This window comes from Symphalangus syndactylus, chromosome 3 (genome assembly GCF_028878055.3).
Source record: "Symphalangus syndactylus isolate Jambi chromosome 3, NHGRI_mSymSyn1-v2.1_pri, whole genome shotgun sequence".
Taxonomy (NCBI): Eukaryota; Metazoa; Chordata; class Mammalia; order Primates; family Hylobatidae; genus Symphalangus; species Symphalangus syndactylus.
In genome coordinates, this window is record NC_072425.2 from 122,072,807 (window position 1) to 122,092,061 (window position 19,255).

General features: G+C 35.8%; 1 protein-coding gene across 3 annotated transcripts in view; it reads right to left on the reverse strand.

Annotated features, from left to right (window-relative positions):
* LOC134736030 (BEN domain-containing protein 2-like) overlaps positions 1-19,255 on the reverse strand; it is an 816,235-nt gene that overhangs the window by 95,543 nt on the left and 701,437 nt on the right. For all 3 annotated transcript variants that reach the window (XM_063635057.1, XM_063635061.1, XM_063635063.1), the window contains one exon: positions 14,336-14,379. In XM_063635057.1, the coding sequence (XP_063491127.1) occupies positions 14,336-14,379 (44 nt within the window). The remainder of the gene's footprint in view (positions 1-14,335; positions 14,380-19,255) is intronic.

The following is a 19,255-nucleotide window of genomic DNA, read 5'->3' on the forward strand; positions in this document are numbered from 1 at the left end:
CCTGATAAATATTTTAGGCTTTGTCCCTGTATAGCCAGCTAAATGGGAAGCTCCAAAGTGGATTTTCTCTGACTCAAACCAGAAAACAGAATCCAGCAGAACTCAACTAAAAGCCAAGTTTCAGGTCTATTACTGTTTCATTGGTTTGTTTTGTCAGCATCCACTTTTCTTTAGTTTATCTTTTACAAAAAGCAATTTTTAAATTTAGCTTTTTAACAGGAAAACATAGTGGCCACATACTACTTAATTTGTTGTTTCATTTTGTTTTGTCCTTGCCTTACATTTTGTCATTTAAAAAATAATTCACCTGTTTTGCTCTCATACCAGTTTCTAATGATATCAATAATAACAGGAGTATTAATAGATATGATATTTATCACCTTCACTTTGTGTGTCACGCTCTCTGCTAAAGTGTTTATATCATTGGCTTCAAACTTTGAACCTTAAAATCACCTGGGGAGCTTTGAAAAATCCCAAAGCCTGAGTTACACTTCATATCAATGAAACAGAAAGCACAGGGGATGGAAGCCAGACATCAGTATTTCTTGGAAACTACTTTTTTACCCCACAGAAACCTTTGAAATAGTGTAATTATGGTGGCTGTCTGTGGTAGTTAAGCATACCTTGTCTGGTAAACTGGCATTGCTTCCAAGCTCCAATGTTTATGAGCTCTGTCACGTTCAATACTACTTTATTTCACTGTACCTCTTTTTTTCATTTGTAAGATGAGAAAAATAATTAGTCGCTATCTTTCCGTGTTGGTAGGAGGTTTATTTAATGCAGATAAACTTCTAAGATGACCATAGTTATTACTCTATCCCCATTCAGTAAGTGAAAACTATAAATCACAGAAAGTTGAGCAACTTGATAAAATGTGCACAAATAAAAGTTCCACAAAGCCTGAATGAATGCAGTCCAAGCATGTATAGTTTAGATAGCAATTATTTCTTTTTTATTGCTAAATTTCCTTTTATTATTATTATTATTATACTTTAAGTTTTAGGGTACATGTGCACAATGTGCATGTTTGTTACATAAGTATCCAGGTGCCATGTTGGTGTGCTGCACCCATTAACTCGTCATTTAGCATTAGGTATATCTCCTAATCCTGTCCCTCCCCCCTCCCTCCACCCCACAACAGTCCCCGGAGTGTGATGTTCCCCTTCCTGTGTCCATGAGTTCTCATTGTTCAATTCCCACCTATGAGTGAGAACATAGATAGCAATTATTTCTTCCGAATATATGGCCCCCACTTCCTTGATCTGTTTAAAATAGTGTAATCCAAGAAGTTAGCTGAAGAGTTTGGTTAAAACACCCAAGGGCATGTAGTTGTATAGATCTAGCTTTGGTGCCTTCTACCAGCTGCCCATGGAGCTACCTACTTGTTTCTTGCTTCTTGTAAAGACAAGTCAACCACATAGATTTAAATTACAAGCATTCAGGAAATACAATTCATTTTGTTAACTAGACTTTAATCCTGCTTATCCTCCGTGAAGAATGGATGCTAATTATAAAATCTGTGGCATTCTTATCTTACGTTCACTGTGGCATATTAGTGTCTTTAGTTTTCAAATAGATAAAGAAAATTAGCTTCCTTGAATATAAGACTGCAAGGAAGGTGTCATTTATTTCTAAGAGTGCAGAATCACTGGAATAGATTTTTTAAAATTCTAATTGCTGGTCTTTACACTTTTTTTCATCTTTCAGAGACAATGGCTGAAATTTCTGTGATAAAAGTCTAAGTCCTTTGACCTCATAAAAATTTGCAATATAATAGAAAGGTAGACAAATAAATAAAAGTAGGAGGCTTTAAAGTAAAACCAATGGGACATGGGATTTAATCCCATGTTTAATCCCATTTCCAGAATTTCATAGCCATGTGACCTTGTACAAGATTCTTAATTTCTCAAGGTTTCATTTGGTATACAATGGAGATAATAAAATCTAACGCAGATTTTTTTTGTCTTAGGGATTTAATGATATGGTATGGTATAGTATACTATTTTACTTAGCCCAGCACTAGAACATAATAAGACCTCAAGAATTGGCTGCCTTATTTATTATGCCATAATTCAGCATGACAAATATGTAAATAGAGTAAATACTCAGGGTGCTAAGGAAGAACATGGGTGGAACCCTTAAAACAGATGGGAATTGAGGAAGGACAGCTTCATGAAGATATGGTGGTCATGGATTCAGAGAATCTGATTTAAAAGAATTATATGATGTATATTTAAAGCCAGTTTGCTGAAGTATGACTTTAATTATGAATACATGTACAATTTCAACTTCTGTTTATTTTCCTGGTATTGAACAGTTGTTGTTAAATCATCTATAAAACCCTTGACCTACTGTGACCTCGTATCTCCCTTTATAACCACAGGGAATGAACAAACAAATAAAATGAAAACTATTATGAAACAAATATATATGATACGTATAAATCATACTTAAAGTTATTTGAGAAATTCCTCCTACGAGTTACACTTGGAGTCATTTAGTGCGTCATATTTGACTTTTCCGAAGTTAAGTTTCATGTATATGAAAATTCTCCCAGTACAGACTCTCTAAATCAAAGTTATTTCACTTTTACACCTAGAACTATAAACAAAATAACAGACCTTGCTTAAACTCTTTTAGGGAAGTTAAAGTGATGTACTTTAAAGAAACCTCTCAGTAAAGTTTTACATTTCCTGTATAAAGGTCATAGCACTTTATTGTTTTACCCATGAAGCCCATTATAATTTGATTTTTGTACTTATTTATTTATAGTTATTTAAATTGTCAACGGTCATTCTGTAATTATAATTTCTCAAGTCACTTTTCTTGCATTCCCACAGACTTTTAGCTCTGGGAACTCTTGAAAATAATGTCTTCATACATGTATACAATAGATAATCAAATTAGTATAATTGGCATATTCGTCATCGCAAACATTTATTATTTCTTTATGGTGAGAACATTCAAAATATTCTTCTAGCTATTTTGTAATATACTACATATCATTGATAACTTTGGTCATTGCAATGTATACATATGTAAAATTATTATGTGTCAATCAAAAATAAACTGAAACTAAAAAATAAAAAGAAAACCTCTCAATCTATAGCCATTTCGAATTTTCATAACACACGTGTTCATCAAACTGGTTTTATAATTGAAATATTATTGTCAACATTAGCTCAATTTGAGACTTCTAGTAGTATTTAAATATAAATTTAACTACTTCTGGTAGTATTTAAATTAAATATAATGTGGAGATAAAAATGTCATTTAAAAAACTCATTCAGTGAGAGGTGTCTATAGAAAGGGCTCTAAAGTTATAAACTACCATGTCTATATTTTACAACTATTTTCTGACTTTTTTTCAATTTATTTGGAAGGTAGAAAATGCTGGATTATTTAAGAAGTATGAGTCATTCTTCTTCTGCATCATATAAACATTCATATTAAGTAACACCAAGGAATTAATGAATGCCTTCCCCTCTACAAAGAGAATGGAAGTCCACTTTGGGGGATAGCTGTCATCATAAGTAATCCCATTTCAGATGTTAGCTCAATTAATAGCTTCATATTCTATCATTTTCTGTCCTCTCTTAGAGAGTAAGAAATTATGTTCTTATAAAATCAAAATTTGACTTCACTAGAGGAAAGTTTTTTTTTTTTTTTTTTCTGTGAGGGTACAGAAGCTGTTAATCTCTAGGATTACTGAAATCTACATAAGGCTTTTGTCAGCAAAATTAGAACCAGGAACAGGACAGAGCTGCAATGGGAAACCTGGAAGCTACTGCTGTCATCTTTTGGCACTCAAAACACTATAAACAAAGAAAGAGAATTAAAGGCAAGTTCCAAGAGGGCAGACGGCTGTCTCTCGTTTATTATTGTATTCCTGGAACACAGAACAGTGTCCAGCACATAGTAAGTGCACAACAAATATTTGCTAGAACAAGATAAATAATTCTACTTAATGCAAAATGAGAAATATACTCTAATTTTACAAGTAATGTTAGTCGTGATTTTTGATGGAATAAACACTAAATGTATACTTAGGAGTTTGATACTCTTTTTAATAACGTGTTTTGCCATGTAGTCTTCTAATGCATCTTCTCCTAATGCATCTTGTATGATTCTCCTCAGGCTCAATCGACTCTAGGCCAACTCATTTTCTTTCTGGTCATCAAAAACCTAAACTTTTCCCCACCTCAGGTTCTTCACACGTAGTGTTCCCTTTACTTTGAAAGCTTTTCCTGAGCTCTTCACATGGCTGGCCCTTTCTCACCCTTTGTTCTTAACTCCAGTTTACCTACTCAAAAACACCTTCCCCTACTGAATATGTCAAGTGCCACCCAATGACCCCTGACTTCCAATACACCTGTCATATCACCTTGACTGTTTGCTTTGTAATCTTTTTCAAAATCTGACATGATATTGTTAATTTATTTATTTAATCATTTTGTTTGTCACCCTCCATTTTAGAAGTTAGCCTCTCTGACAGCAAGAAATTTTTATCATATTTATCATGGTCTCTTCAGCACCAGAAACCCTATTATGCATTTCTACTAATGTTAATATTCATACTCATATTTATTTTTATATTTAATACATACTTTTAATTTTTAAACTACATTCACAAAATTCTTTTTCACTTTTCTCTTTAAGGTTTACATGGGAAAATCTTAACTCAATGAACCACTAATCACCCGGTGGTAATAAACATAATGAGAGAAAAAATGTTTGCTTTTTGTGGGTGTGATCTTGTGAATCCAAGCTTCTAAGTACCACAGTCAGTGTTACACTGCTGTAAATGCTATCAACTGTTTGATTAGATTTCTAACTATTCAATACAAACATAAGAATACAAAATTTGAAAAATTTTGGAAAATGATTAAGAAGTCTTCAAATACGCATATTTAGAATCCTATAGAAAAAGAAATCTGGTGTATTTATTTTTATTAAAATGCCTAGTATCACGGAAATTGAACTGAACTAAACTAAAATTACAAGCAGTCATAAGCCTCTTACTCCAAAAATCTGCCATTTAGTTATCAGGTAGCTTAGAGAAGTTTCAAAGAAAAATAGTTTACAGCTTCCATTTGTTCTATTCATTAGAAGCTTGAATCAATATCTGTAGCGGTTTTTACACTGTTGAACAGAATATCTTCTAATTCAGTATAAAATTATTAGATGAGGTAAAGTCAGCCATACTTCTTCACTATAATATAGGTATTGATAATATTTTAGTCAGATGCCAGATAACTTATTGTCTCTGATTATAAAACATACTTTGGTTTTAAAGACACAGTTTCCTCTTTCTTTTTGGCTTAGTTCAACTCTACCAGCATTTGTGGAATACACATCTATTGAGACATACACATCTATTGAGGCTTCTCATAGCCTACATTATCAGAGGTGGTTGAGGAGTAATCAGACTGAAAACAAAAATTTCTCAAGATATTTGTAGAATGCAAAAAATGGCTATAATTAATAATAAACATTTAGAAATAGTTCTTTTTACAGTTACTTTATGCAAATAATCTCAATTTACTTTTTTTAAAAAAAGTCTTATTTTTGAGACTTGAGAGATCTAATAGGTAAGTCTGAGGCTTCTGGTCTACCTCTCTTATTGATACTCCCAGCCTGAAGGAGGCTCTGGATGGAACTCACTAATAGTTTCACAGGGTTCAGTTACCTTTGGAAGGCTAAGCAGCAGCAAGATTATCATTCAAAAATTAACAGAGTCTGGATGCAGTGTAGTATTTAATTTAAAATCTAGATCAGAGCTAGTTAATCTGTTCATAGGTCGTAGAATATTTTGCTTTTTTTTTTTTTTTTTTGATGAAATCTCACTCTGCCGCCAGGTTTGAGTGTAGTGGCGCGTTCTCAGCTCACTGCAACCTCAGCCTCCCAGGTTCAAGCGATTCTCCTGACTCGCCCTCCCAAGTAGCTGGGATTACAGGTGCCCACCACCACCATGCCCAGCTAATTTTTGTATTTTTAGTAGAGACAAGGTTTCATCATGTTGTCCAGGATGGTCTCAATCTCTTGACCTCATGATCTGCCTGCCTCGGCCTCCCAAAGTGATGGGATTACAGGTGTGAGCTACCACACCCAGCCAAATATTTAGCTTCTTGACACTTCATCACGAGTAAAGTAAAATAAAGAATTATGTGTTGTGAAGGAATATATATGTGTGTGTTTATATACAGTGTTTGCTGTGTATATGAGTTTATGTATATATATACATATAGAGAGATGTATATGTAATATGTATCTATATCTATCATCTATCTATTGATATATATATATAGTAAAACATCAATATATGTGTGAACACATTTTCCGAACCTGACTAAGACCATTTTTACTCAGTAACTGTCCTGGTTTATATAAATAAAAATAATAATATGCCAACAAATGTCAAGTTATTTATCAAACATAATAAAGCAAAGAAAAATAATATAATACACCTGCTGTGTCTTTTTAAGTTTTCTTTTTCTCTTGTGAAAAGATAACAGAAGTTTCAGTGTGAATTAATGCGAAAATAATGTATTCAGGAATTGGCAGGGAGAATGTTGGCTGACAGAGGGGTATAGGTTATAAGATTTTTCCCAATCTTTCTTTACTTATCAGAAAATGTCAGTGTTTCCCCTGTGGGAGGCCTACCAGAACATAGAACTTGTTCCCAGAGAATCTTATCCCTGGGTAGTAGTAACACTTTTTCTAGTAAATTCTTTTTCAACAATACTCTAACAGCGTGATTCCTTCCAAAAACATACCCTTGGGGCTGGAAAAGGTGGAGCGTTTGCAACTGTTCAATGCCTCAGATTTCCTATGTAGCCTGGTCTGCAAATAAAACTGCATTTTTTCCCTTGATCTCAGGGCCCTCAAATTTTAGCATGCACCAAAATGACCTGGGAAACATATTAAAATTACAGATTCCTAGGTCCCATACCTGATATTTTTTATCCTGCCAGTAACACCATGATGTATGGATTATTATTTCTCTTTTGATAAGGAAATTGATATTCGTAGAAATGTCCGAAAACAGTAAGCAGAAGATCCGGGGACGATGCAAACTGTGCTTTCAACTCACTCAATAATTACTGTCAAAGAAAACTGCAAATATAAATAAATTTTATTTAACTCAGATTTCATTTTAATCTGTTACTCTGCACCCTTATTCCTACTTCAATTTGTACTTCTCCCATCTTGTTTATTTGGCAAGTGTTACTTTTATTTTATACATTTCATTTATTTTTACTCCACAAAGACTGTTCCATCTATTATTTCCAGATCCATTGAAATCCCCATCCTCCTTTTATTTAACATTTACCCATATTGAGCACACAAATTGTAATCCCATGGGAGAACATACCAAGACAGTAAACGAATTAGCTGCTGATGCTAGAAGTTCATTGGGGAAGTTGTTTTATAGTCTGTAATTCCTTCAAAGCATTGAGAGTAATATCATATGTGTGTGTATTTGTTAGTTCCAATCTACAACCTAGGAGTGGTCAGTGCACGTAATTGAGAACACCTATTTCAGGGGTTGTTAGCTGCCTCCATACTCCAGAGGCATGCCTTAGATATGTAGCTATGTTTTTCTTAGATCAGCAATGCATGGTTTATTAACTAGTAGAGTTGATATTGGAAATGTTTTTTCTTGATGAGATATTGAAATTCAAGCTACGAGGAATAGTTAAAATGAATATTGTAGAGAAAATTCAATTGTTTTTGAGTAAACAGGCACCAGGAGACAGAAACTCCAATATCAGAGTGGCACTTGAAAGTTGATTCATAAAGAGTTCTGTGCCTGGCCATTAACCCAATTGATTCTTCTGAAATCCTCTATATTACTTCACGAAATAATAGATGTGTTGGTTTGAAAAAAATCAATTTTTAAATGCTCTTAATAGAAGATATGACCAGATTGCAGCACACTGGACAAGAAAAGATGTTAATAACCATATTTTCTAGTTTCTGTATTTCGTGCTTTGATATCCTGGGGCCTTTCTGACCCTGAAAAGACTGCCCCTTCCAGGGTTAGCTAAGTGCTAGATATGGCAAAAGACTTGCTTACAAGTGCACTTCTCATATGCAAACCAATCAATTTAGAGCCTATATCCCCTACCACTTTCTTTATCAGACTCGTAGTATGCTTACACTATGGCCCACTCTCCACCTGCCTTGATCACCCCCAGGCCAGAAATCGGACCACTAGGAACAGTTCCTATGTCCCAGAGCCCATTGATGTTATTCTAACTAACCAATCCTAAACCTGCTTACCCTACCTTGCCCCTTCCTTCCCATAGAAAACACAATAAAGGCTCTAGCACACTTTCCCCTCACTTGCTTCGCCTCTTGACCAACTCTGGTTCTTCCCCATGTGACCCTGCGTGATGTCTTGTACCTGTTTCTAGGGATCTGTAAGTATGAAAACTTCTTCCTTCATGACAGTTGCTTCTGTGTCTGTGTGTCTTATCATACCTCACTAAGACAAATCTCAGGCACCCTTATCACAAAAGAAGTCAGAATATTGCTGTTTCAAATAGCAAGGAGAAAACAAAGCGAGCTAGAAAGAAAGGGGAATCTCAGTACCATAGGAAAGAATAGGCCTTATGTTGTGACAGTGTTGAAGGGGTTTTGACTCCAAGAGGGTCATGTGATAAGAAGGGGAGGCTGGTAGAATTGACTTGAAGATGAGTTTTCATAGCTGAGATGACACAGTTTTAACTTAGATTTTTTTTTTTTTTTTGAGACAGAGTCTCGCTCTGTCACCCAGGCTGGAGTGCAGTGGCGCGATCTCGGCTCACTGCAAGCTCTGCCTCCCGGGTTCACGCCATTCTCCTGCCTCAGCCTCTCCAAGTAGCTGGGACTACAGGCGCCCACCACCACGCACGGCTAATTTTTTGTATTTTTAGTAGAGACGGGGTTTCACCGTGGTCTCGATCTCCTGACCTCGTGATCCGCCCGCCTCGGCCTCTCATTAACTTAGATTTTTAATTGTGGTTGTCTTAATGGTAGTTGGCAGGGGGGCAGGGTGGAGATATAATTTTAAGATCTAATTTATGGAATGTGCCTATTTTCAAGCAACCCTCAACTTGCCACTATTTTCTCGTTGTCCTTTAATTCTTCAATAAAGTTCCATGAGTAGTAACTACTGAGATTTTCCATGATCCATACAATTGCAGATTCAAGTCAAGTTTATCAAAATGTCTGCCCTCAGGGAATCATCATGATGCCTAGTTTAGAGGAATAATGTTAATCATGTATTTCCTCCTTTTTTTTCCTTCAGGAATGCACCTAGTATATAAAACAATGCCAACCTGTAAATCAACATAAGCGAAGCATGTAGAATATACAAGATTAGAAAAATCTTACTCATTTCCAGTTAACTGAAAAAAAAAATTCTTTTTACCTTTGTGTTAAAATACTTTTTGAACCCCATTAATACACACTGTTGAGTATTATGTACTAAATATAATTTAATATATATTAGAAAATTCTATAATTTAATTGGTATTGGAAAGCTGATAATAAAAAATCCAAAATTCATCAACTAAATATCAATGCAATTGCTATAGATTTAAATGTTATGAATCTATACTGTAAAGATTAGTCTAACATTTTAATGAGAACAGAATGTACGATATTTTTTAAAAAATAAGCTGATAAGGCCAGGCCCAGTGGCTCACACCTGTAATCCCAGCACTTTGGGAGGCTGAGGCAGACAGATCATGAGGTCAAGAGATCGAGACCATGCTGGCCAAAATGGTGAAACCTCGTCTCTACTAAAAACACAAAAAAATTAGCTGGGCGTGGTGGCACGCACCTGTAGTCTCAGCTACTCAGGGGACTGAGGCAGGAGAATCGCTTGAACCCGGGAGGTGGAGGTTGCAGTGAGCTGAGATCATGTCACTGCACTCCAGCCTGGTGACAGAACGAGACCTAATAAGGTTCATTCCTTGACATTTGTTCTTAAAAAAGAAATAACTGTTTCCTAAGAGCCTCTGTGGTCAAAATAATAACAGTAATTGACTATGCATCACTTGCTCTTTTATGAACAATATTAACTGCACTGAAACTATGTAAAGAAGAGAAGGTAACTTGGCATTTTCAAGTAAAGTGTTAACCAAATAGTACCAATTTGGAGAAGGGCCATTTCAATGTAAATTGCTTTTAAAAAGTTTATTTATTCAAATTAAGGCTTTTATTGATGTCCCCTAACAAGCTGTTAATTCACTCACTGGCAAACATTTACTGAGTGCCTACTTTATGCTAAACATTATGGAATAAAGACAAATATGACAAGATTTCTGCCCTCCAGATGTTCACAGTCTAGAGTGATGATAGATATGTAAATAAAAAGAGGTACACTATTACATGACAAGTGTGATTATAGAGTTATAGCTGGAATACAGGGCAAGTTGAAATACAAGAAGTACCAATAACTGTCTAGGGGAAATGGAGAAGTTATATGAGCACTAAGTAGAAAGGAATTTGGCAACTGCAAAGGAAAGAGGATCTGAGATAGAGAAAAAGGAATGGAATGGTGAAGATACAGAGTGTAAAGAGCAGTGTCTTGTGAGCACCGCCATTCATCCCATGGGCAGAAGCACAAACACAACATTTTGCCTGTGTGATTGCTATACCCATGAAATTCACATGCTATGCAAACAACATAATGAATTCAGGCAAACAACTCCTGAAGTTTGACTAATATCATTTCAGAAAAAATGATCATTGGATCATGAAGAAAAAAATCCTATTACATACATGTGACAATTTTGTTAATGAAATTTAAAAATTATGTATTAATGTAATTATATCCACTCCAAGGATGATGGCTTCTTAAGTTTAGATATAAGCTTGTAAATAAGCCACGATATAATTAAAGGATCAAAAATGAAAGATAAAGGAAAATGACAACTTACTCTGTGTTGTCTCTAGACAATTGATGCATGGTGCAATCTACCCAGCATCTTCATTAGTGAGCTAAAAGAGGGCATAAGTAAAACCACACTAACGATATTCACGGATGATAACAGATTGGAAACTGTCTTTCTGACAACACTGTTGACTGTGAAGTCACAACAGGGAGACAAAATAGCTTAGAAATATTGGTAGACAATTAAAATGGGAGCAAACATTGAGATTCAGGTAAGAAAAGGAGCAACTGAACAATCTGAAGAGGAAGAATAAGATACATAGAAAACAGCAATGCCAAGTTTTAGTAATACACAAAAACAGGAAACCATTACAAAGTACTTACAATACTTCCCAATATATACAAACACTCATAAATATATGTGTAGGGGTATATATATGTGTGTGTGTGTGTGTGTGTGCGCACACCTCAGTCTGGAGAAGTACATCAAGGAAGTTACGGCATTATGGACACTGACAAATGGAAGGTGACCAAAGGAGGTAGCTGCCTATGACATGAAGGATAAGAAATACAACATCAAGAAATACAACATCTAATTCCCTGAAGAATGTGGAGATTTGGGAAATAAAGAACTCATTTAACCGCTCTAAAATCAACACAATAAAATGAGAGATAAGCAGACACTTTTGGAGAAAGGTCTCAACAGAAGCATATTTTAAAGGAAAAGATGGTAAATATCTGTTTACACATCTAACCTGTACCTAGAAGATCTTCAGAGTATACAATGTTGAACAAAATGCTGGTTTGAGAGTACTGTCTTCAAATAACATAAAAGCTAATTTGATGGGTAATATTTTAGAAATATTAAATGTAAAGGGAAAATGAGATAGCAAAGTGTAGACCAAATGAGCAAAAGGTAGCATATAGGTGGGGACTAAGGAAATCCTACATGCCAAACGTGTTGACGTGAGCACAAGGGTGTTGGAAGGATTTTACAGGCAGATTTGGAAACATGGAGGCCATTGCTGCTGTTAGAAGTGCTTGATTTTTAGTATTTGTTTTGTGATCCTGGGGTAACCTAAAGGAAGGTAAAGAAAGTCTGAATAAAATTGATATATTTCAGTCCCTGGGAACACCATATAAGAAACATACAATACAATGCCTTAAGTTTCACATTTAACCAAATGTATACATCCACAGGAAATATTTTTCTTCAGTTAATAATTCATTATCTTTTCCCAATTGTAGTCTCTTTACAAAACAGAATAATAATCCATATAGTTAAATCAGATAAACGTCTTTTGCACTCAAACTTGAATTCTTGAGTAAGGAAAATCTGTGTCAATCTCATGAAATTATTTGAATTTTATGATCATCTGTTCATAACATGAATGCAGGCTATATTAGAGACCTGATGCTTAACTTCTTGTCCCATAACCAGAATCAAAAAATCTGAGATGAGCATGCCAACCAAGAGAAAAATGAAGCAATCACGGGCAAATGTGGTGCAGGCTGACACAGAGTTACTTTGAAGCAGGCTAACAGTGCTGAATCCTGGGGCAGCTGGAACTCCACGTGTTTTATCAGCTCCTGTTCTTGTTGGGCAGCCCAGAATATGACTTCAGGTCTATCTAGAGCCACCCTAGAAAGTATTTCAAGAAAATTAAAAAAAAGAAAGAAAGAATTCATGGATATACGTACCACACTTGGGAGAAAGAGTAACTCAGTTAATAGGTGTGATAGTTACATGTCAACTTGATGGGATAGAAGGATGCAAAGTATTGTTTCTGGGTGCATCTGTGAGGATGCTGCCAAAGGAGATTAACGTGAGTCAATGGACTGAGAGTCGCAGATTCTCACCTTCAATCTGGGTGGACACCATCTAATCAGCTGCCAGAGTGGTTAGAACAAAGCAGGCAGAAGAACGTGGGAGGATTTGACTTGCTGAGTCTTCCGGTCTTCATCTTTCTCCCGTGCCAGATGCTTCCTGCCCTTGAACATCAGACTGCAAGTTCTTCAGCTTTTGTACTCTTAGCCTTAAAACAGTGGTTTGCCAGCGCTCTCGGGCCTTCAGCCCCAGACTGAAAGCTGCACTGTCGGGTTCCCTACTTTTGAGATTCTGAAACTCCGACTGGCTTCCCTGCTCCTCAGCTTGCAGACAACCTATTGTGGTACTTCACCTTGTGATAGTGTGAGTTAATATTCGTTAATAAGTTTCCCTTCATACATATATCTATCCTATTAGTTCTGTGCCTTTAGAGGACCCTGATTAATACAGTGGGTTATATAAAGTGGATTAGCAGGAAGATAAACGAAGGGTGATTGCAGCCATTTGGTAGGTGGCATTGAAAGTCAGAGTAAGAACTTTTTTTTTTTTTTTAATTTGAGACAGAGTCTTGCTCTGTCGCCCAGGCTGGAGTGCAGTGGCGCGATCTCGGCTCACTGCAAGCTCCGCCTCCCGGGTTCACGCCATTCTCCTGCCTCAGCCTCCGGAGTAGCTGGGACTACAGGCTCCTGCCACCACGCATGGCTAATATTTTTGTATTTTTAGTAGAGACAGGGTTTCACCATGTTAGCCAGGTTGGTCTCAATCTCCTGACCTCATGATCCGCCAGCCTCAGCCTCCCAAAGTGCTGGGATTACAGGCATGAACCACCCACCGCTCAATAACTTAATTTTATGGGCCAGGGAAAGAATTGAACATGTCTGAGAAATAAAGTTATAGAAGCAGAAAAAGACATTAGGAAGTTTTATCTGGCAGGAGTGTGTAGGACGGATTTTTGAGGGAAAGGCAAGAGAAAAGATCGATTTGGCACTTGTGTCAAGTAGGCTGAAATTTCTCCAAGACTGAGCCATGAAACACTAGTGAGCTGAGAGTCAGTCACTACTGCCGTCGGGTGGAACTAATTCAGGTTTTCCAGGGAACTGAATTATATGAAAATTAGGGAGTCTTCTTTAATAAATAGAACACAAAACCCTGAATGAAAAATTATGCAAGTAAAGGGGCACCGAAATTAAGCTTCTGCCTCTGATGGCAATACTGTATAATCAGAACCCTTGTAAACTATATTTTTTTATAAATAGAAAGTTTTTTTAATGCTTGAGATTTGCTGCCCCAAATTCTCATCTTTTAGTCTCCCGGATACAGCCAGTTAAATAAACAGAGGGTAATGACTTTAAGTCACGGTTGTTCCTCTTTATCCAAGGAAAATATTTTCTGAGACTCCCAGTGGATGCCTGAAACTGCAGATAGTAGAAATCTCTGTATAAACTATGCTTTTTTATATACATATGTATAAATGACAAAGTTTAATTTATAAATTAGGCACAGTAAGAGACTAACAACAATAACCTAAAATAAAACAATGATAGCAATACACTGTAATAGAAGTTTCATAAATGAGATATTGCTCTTTCTCTCTAAATATCTTATTGTACTTTACTCACTTTTCTTCTTGTGATGAAAACAGGATGAAGTGGAATGGTGCGTCCTGTTTAGAACAAACACAATTTAAAATGTATTAATTATTTCTTTATGGAATTTTCTATTTAATATTTTTGGACCGCAATTGACCACAAGTAACTGAAACTGCAGAAAGTGAAACCATGAATAAGAGGAAAGAAAATAATTTGATAAAAGCATTCGTAGTTTATTCTCTTAAGTTTTGATTGGAAATAAAGAACATCTGAATTCATTCACCACATGTATTAAGGCCTTACAATTTTTACAGACATTCTATTAAGCACCTGTAATATTACCGTGAAAAACAAATACAGAGAGAGTGTCCAGGATCTACTTAGCTCAACTTGGACGCATTAAGTGGAAGGGAGAGTGTTAATTTTTGAGGTAGTTCTTTATTTATTGACTGTGTTCAATATGTAAAGAATATTTTATATATTAATATCATCAATCTTTTCTATTATGGAGCATTGTTTATTTTATAGACTACAATCATTATTAATAAGGGTTTTAAAGATCAGGTGCAAGTTGACAACGTGAGAATAGAAAAATATATTGCGAATAAAGACAGACATTCAAGTTGGCAAATCTGATGGGGAAAATAACTCCTTTAAGGTCAAACGTTATGCACTGTATGTGTTGAGTGCACAGAACCCGAAAAATGGGAAAGAAATGTTTCATAGCTTTAACACTTGCTGATTTTTGTATACAGAACAAAATAAAATCATTAACAGATCTAAAAAATACATGTTATGAAAGAAGTCCCTCCTCGTAAAGAAAATACTTGGGATAATTTAGACGATATATTTTTATGATATTAAAGTGCATTTCTTTCTAATCAGGGGAATCATAAGTATATTCCATGCTACTTGCAATAATTTTGTACAGTTCCAATAATCCAATAAAGATGTCGGCAATAGCTCAAACATCAAAAGAGGTTAACCAGTGTTTCTCAACATTTGTTCATATTTCTCTCCTAAGGAGACTTTAAAAACATATTTTTCTTAACCACATCCAGTTCCAAATGAAATTTTAATTCCACAGACATATTGAATATCTTTTTAGGTACTGTTGCTCTTTGTGGAGAACACAAATTATTGTAATGCCTTGGAATTGTTTTCCTCCCCCATAACCAATTTTATCCCTTTGGGAGCAAAATTTAATTTTTTTAATTAAAAAATTATTTTTCATTTTATTTTTATTTTTTTAATTTTCATGCCCCTGTCATGGGGGCACCACTACTACTACATGCTTAACACCATATCATTCTTTTTAAATCATTTATAGACTTATGGAAAAGAAATAATCTGTCCATTTATATATAAATCACTGCCATCACATATATTATCTCAAGAATGGATTCAGAAATATTTTCTTTTCTTTTTTTACTTTTACCCTGTGATAGTCTATAAAGTCATTTAAATCATGGATGCTGACATGCTCACAGCTGTATCTCTATCACCTCTCTCAGGGTCTGTTACAGATGGTGCCTACAAAAGGCTTGATGAATGCATGATTTACAGTGGACGAGTGAAAGCCCCTCTGTGTTTCTTACATACCATTTCTAGAAAGGGCTTTATCACATCTGTAATGAGCTTGTCACATCTGGATCTAGCTCCATGAATAAATTTCTACTTAAAGTGAAATAAGCATTTCTTACTTTACTTTTAAATCTAATCACTGTAGAAGTAAAATCTATTTTCTGAATCTCTATTCCTGGAGAAATTGCAACTAAATATGGAATAGTGATGTTACTCAGAAAGAACTGAACCTTAAAGCTCTCTGTTTCTAGTATGTTATTTGGCCTCAAGGAAATTGTATAATTTTATTTCCGCCTCAATTTTCTCACCTCTAAAATGCAGTTAGTAAAATACATGACCCATTGTTTGATTTTCCTCTCAAGAAACTGCAGTAGAATTGATGGGAAATTGCTCCAATGTATGAATGCAAGAAGAAGTCACCTGGGGTTATCTACAGTGGTTATCTGGAAAAGGAAGTGCCGCTGCAAAAGTTGTAACTCAAACCTAAGATAGTATTAAAGGTTAAACACCAAAGAAGTCATTTTTTTCCCAGTAACCTTTCTCAGATGCTTTTTTTCCCAGAAAGAAGCATCTGAGAAAGAGAGAGAGGAGATAGAGAGAGAGATCCAAAATGTCAGAAATCAGGTAAAGTCCAGAAACAGAATGAAACTGAACAGGGAGTAAATGAATGGAGTCAGAACAAAGCAACAGCTGGAAGAATAGAAGGAAAGAAAACAAAAAAGGAAGGAATGAAGAAAGGAAGAAGGAAAGGAGGAAGGGAGGGAAGAAGAGGGGGAGGGAGGAAGAGAGGGTGGAAGGAAGGAAGGAAGGAAGGGAGGAAGGGAGGGAGGGAGGGAGGGAAGGGAAGAAAGAGCTGGAGGGAGAGAGGGAGAAAGAGAAGGAGGGAAAAAGGGAGGGAGGGAGGGAAGGAAATTATTTCTATGAATAAAACTACATGCTCAAAACCCACTTTTACAGGCTGCCTGCCTTGTCACCTCCAGTGGACTTGCCTTGTTGCAGGCACAAAATAGGCGGGTAGTTCACCTAACAGCTAAAGATAAATGTAAATGTTCCTTAAAATATTAATCTTATATGAAGAAAATATTAATGAAATCATACATATTCTAAGGTTTTCTTTTAATCCTTAAGTCTTTACGAGGTGGAAGTAATCAGCTGCTCTACTCAGATATCCTAGAAGTAATTTCTTGTTAGCTAGAGAGTCAGAAAGAGAGAAAAATGATGAATTAATGAATATAATTTCTAGTAAAACCAGGCTTTTAGGGAGACCGTGGTTAAAAAAATATATTGACTGGGAAACATTAATCAGAAAGCAAAGTATTACATTATAGAGAAAGAATAAAAAGCATCAAAGCTATCTAGTAGCAATATAAGATGTTAAGCTACTTGTCAGTAGCTGAACAGTTCAGTCAAGGCAGAGGTAAAGAGAAGCAAAACAAGTAAAGAATATGGGCAGAATTATAAAAAAAAGTTTTAATTATTTAAACTACAAAAATATGAGCAGCCAAGAATATTGTAGGAAATTAACCAGAGTCAAATATTCATTACACAGTCATGCTCTGACATGGAAGTCTGGCCTTACAGGTAATGGGAGAATAGGCAATGGCATTATAATAAGGGCAGAGTTAAGAAGAAAACAAAGTCAATTAGAGAAACTTTAACCATATTTAAATGAACTAAATTTCAATAAGAGGTATAGCTACATGTGTGGTCCAGCTGGTTTGACCTTAGAGGATGGTCCAGAGAAGAGTTCGGTAGAAATTGTGTTTCAGAAAATGATGTTATAATGGGGATGAGCGCCATTTCAGTACGAAATAGCTTCTAGTTTCTATTGACCTGTTGTTTTATTTCCCCTTCCTATTATAGTGAAGTTAATGCAGATATTAAATCATGTATTCACATATCCACATTATCTCTTCCACTCTTCTCATTTGGCAGGGATCTGGAAGGGATCGTGGACTGAAGAAATGTGGAAGCTCGCTCACTAGATATGAGCCTGGTCCTGAGGAATCTAGGAAGCAAATCCATTGCTTAGAGATTCTCCCAGCCCTTGAGATTACCCTAGTTGAGCTCATTCAGGAATGGACTAGATCAGGGGATCAGAGAAGAGACAAAAGCATGTCTAAGATTTTCATCTAAGGTTATTCAGAGAAACAAGACTGCATTAGTTTGTTCTCCTCCTGCCAATAAAGACATACCTGAGACTGGGTAATTTATAAAGGAAAGAGGTTTAATGGCCTCATGGTTCCACATGGCTGGGGAGGCCTCACAATCATAGTGGAAGAGCAAGGGACGTCTTTGAGACATACAAGGAGAGCTTGTACATGGGATCTCCGCTTTATAAAACCATTAGATCTCATGAGACTTATTCACTATCAGGAAAACAGCACAGGAAATACCCACCCCCATGACCCAATTACCTCCCACCAGACTCTTCTTATGACACGTGGGAATTGTGGGAGCTACATTCAAGATGATATTTGAGTGGGGACACAGCCAAACCATATCAAAGACCAATGGGGTGTGTGTGTGTGTGTGTGTGTGTGTAGACATATAGAGACACACACACACACATATATATATATATATATATATATATATATATATAGAGAGAGAGAGAGAGAGAGAGATTTACCTTAAAGCATTGGTTCATGTGATTGTAGAGGCTTGGTGAGTCTAAGATTTGATAGGAAGGTGGGCAAACAGGAGACTCAGGGAAGAGCTGCAATTCAAGTCTGAAAGCAGCATGCTGGCAGAATTCCCTCTTGCTCACGGGAGGTCTGTATTTGTTCTATTTGGGCTTTCAACTGATTGGATGAAGCCCACCCACATTAGTGAGGGCAATTGTCTCTAATCGTGTTCATCAATTTAAACGTTTATCTCATCCATAAGTACACCTTCACAGACACATCCAAAATAATAATGGACCAAATATCTGGGCACCATAACCCAGCCAAGTTGACACAAAATTAATCATCACACTGCCTATAGTAACTAAGGATGTTTTCAGTAGAACTAGATAGAAAGGGTAAAAATACAACTTCCTTGAGGACCATCAAGTGGAAAAAGTAGTTTATATAAGGAGAAATACGACCAAGTTTCAAACTTTGTTAGATTCCAGAATTGCAATATGTATGTGTTATAGAGTCACAGTTTGTTTTTATAAGCATATGTGGAGACATATATTGCCTATTTACCAATGGACTAATTAGGATCTATTCAAAATTTTTGAAGTATTTTTCCAAGCAGTGTTTTTTAGAATAGTAACATCATTTCTTGAATTCTATAATCATGACAATTCAAATAAAAATTTGGCTACTATAAAATATGACAAATAAATTAAGCTCTATCCTTGTTAACCCTATTCCC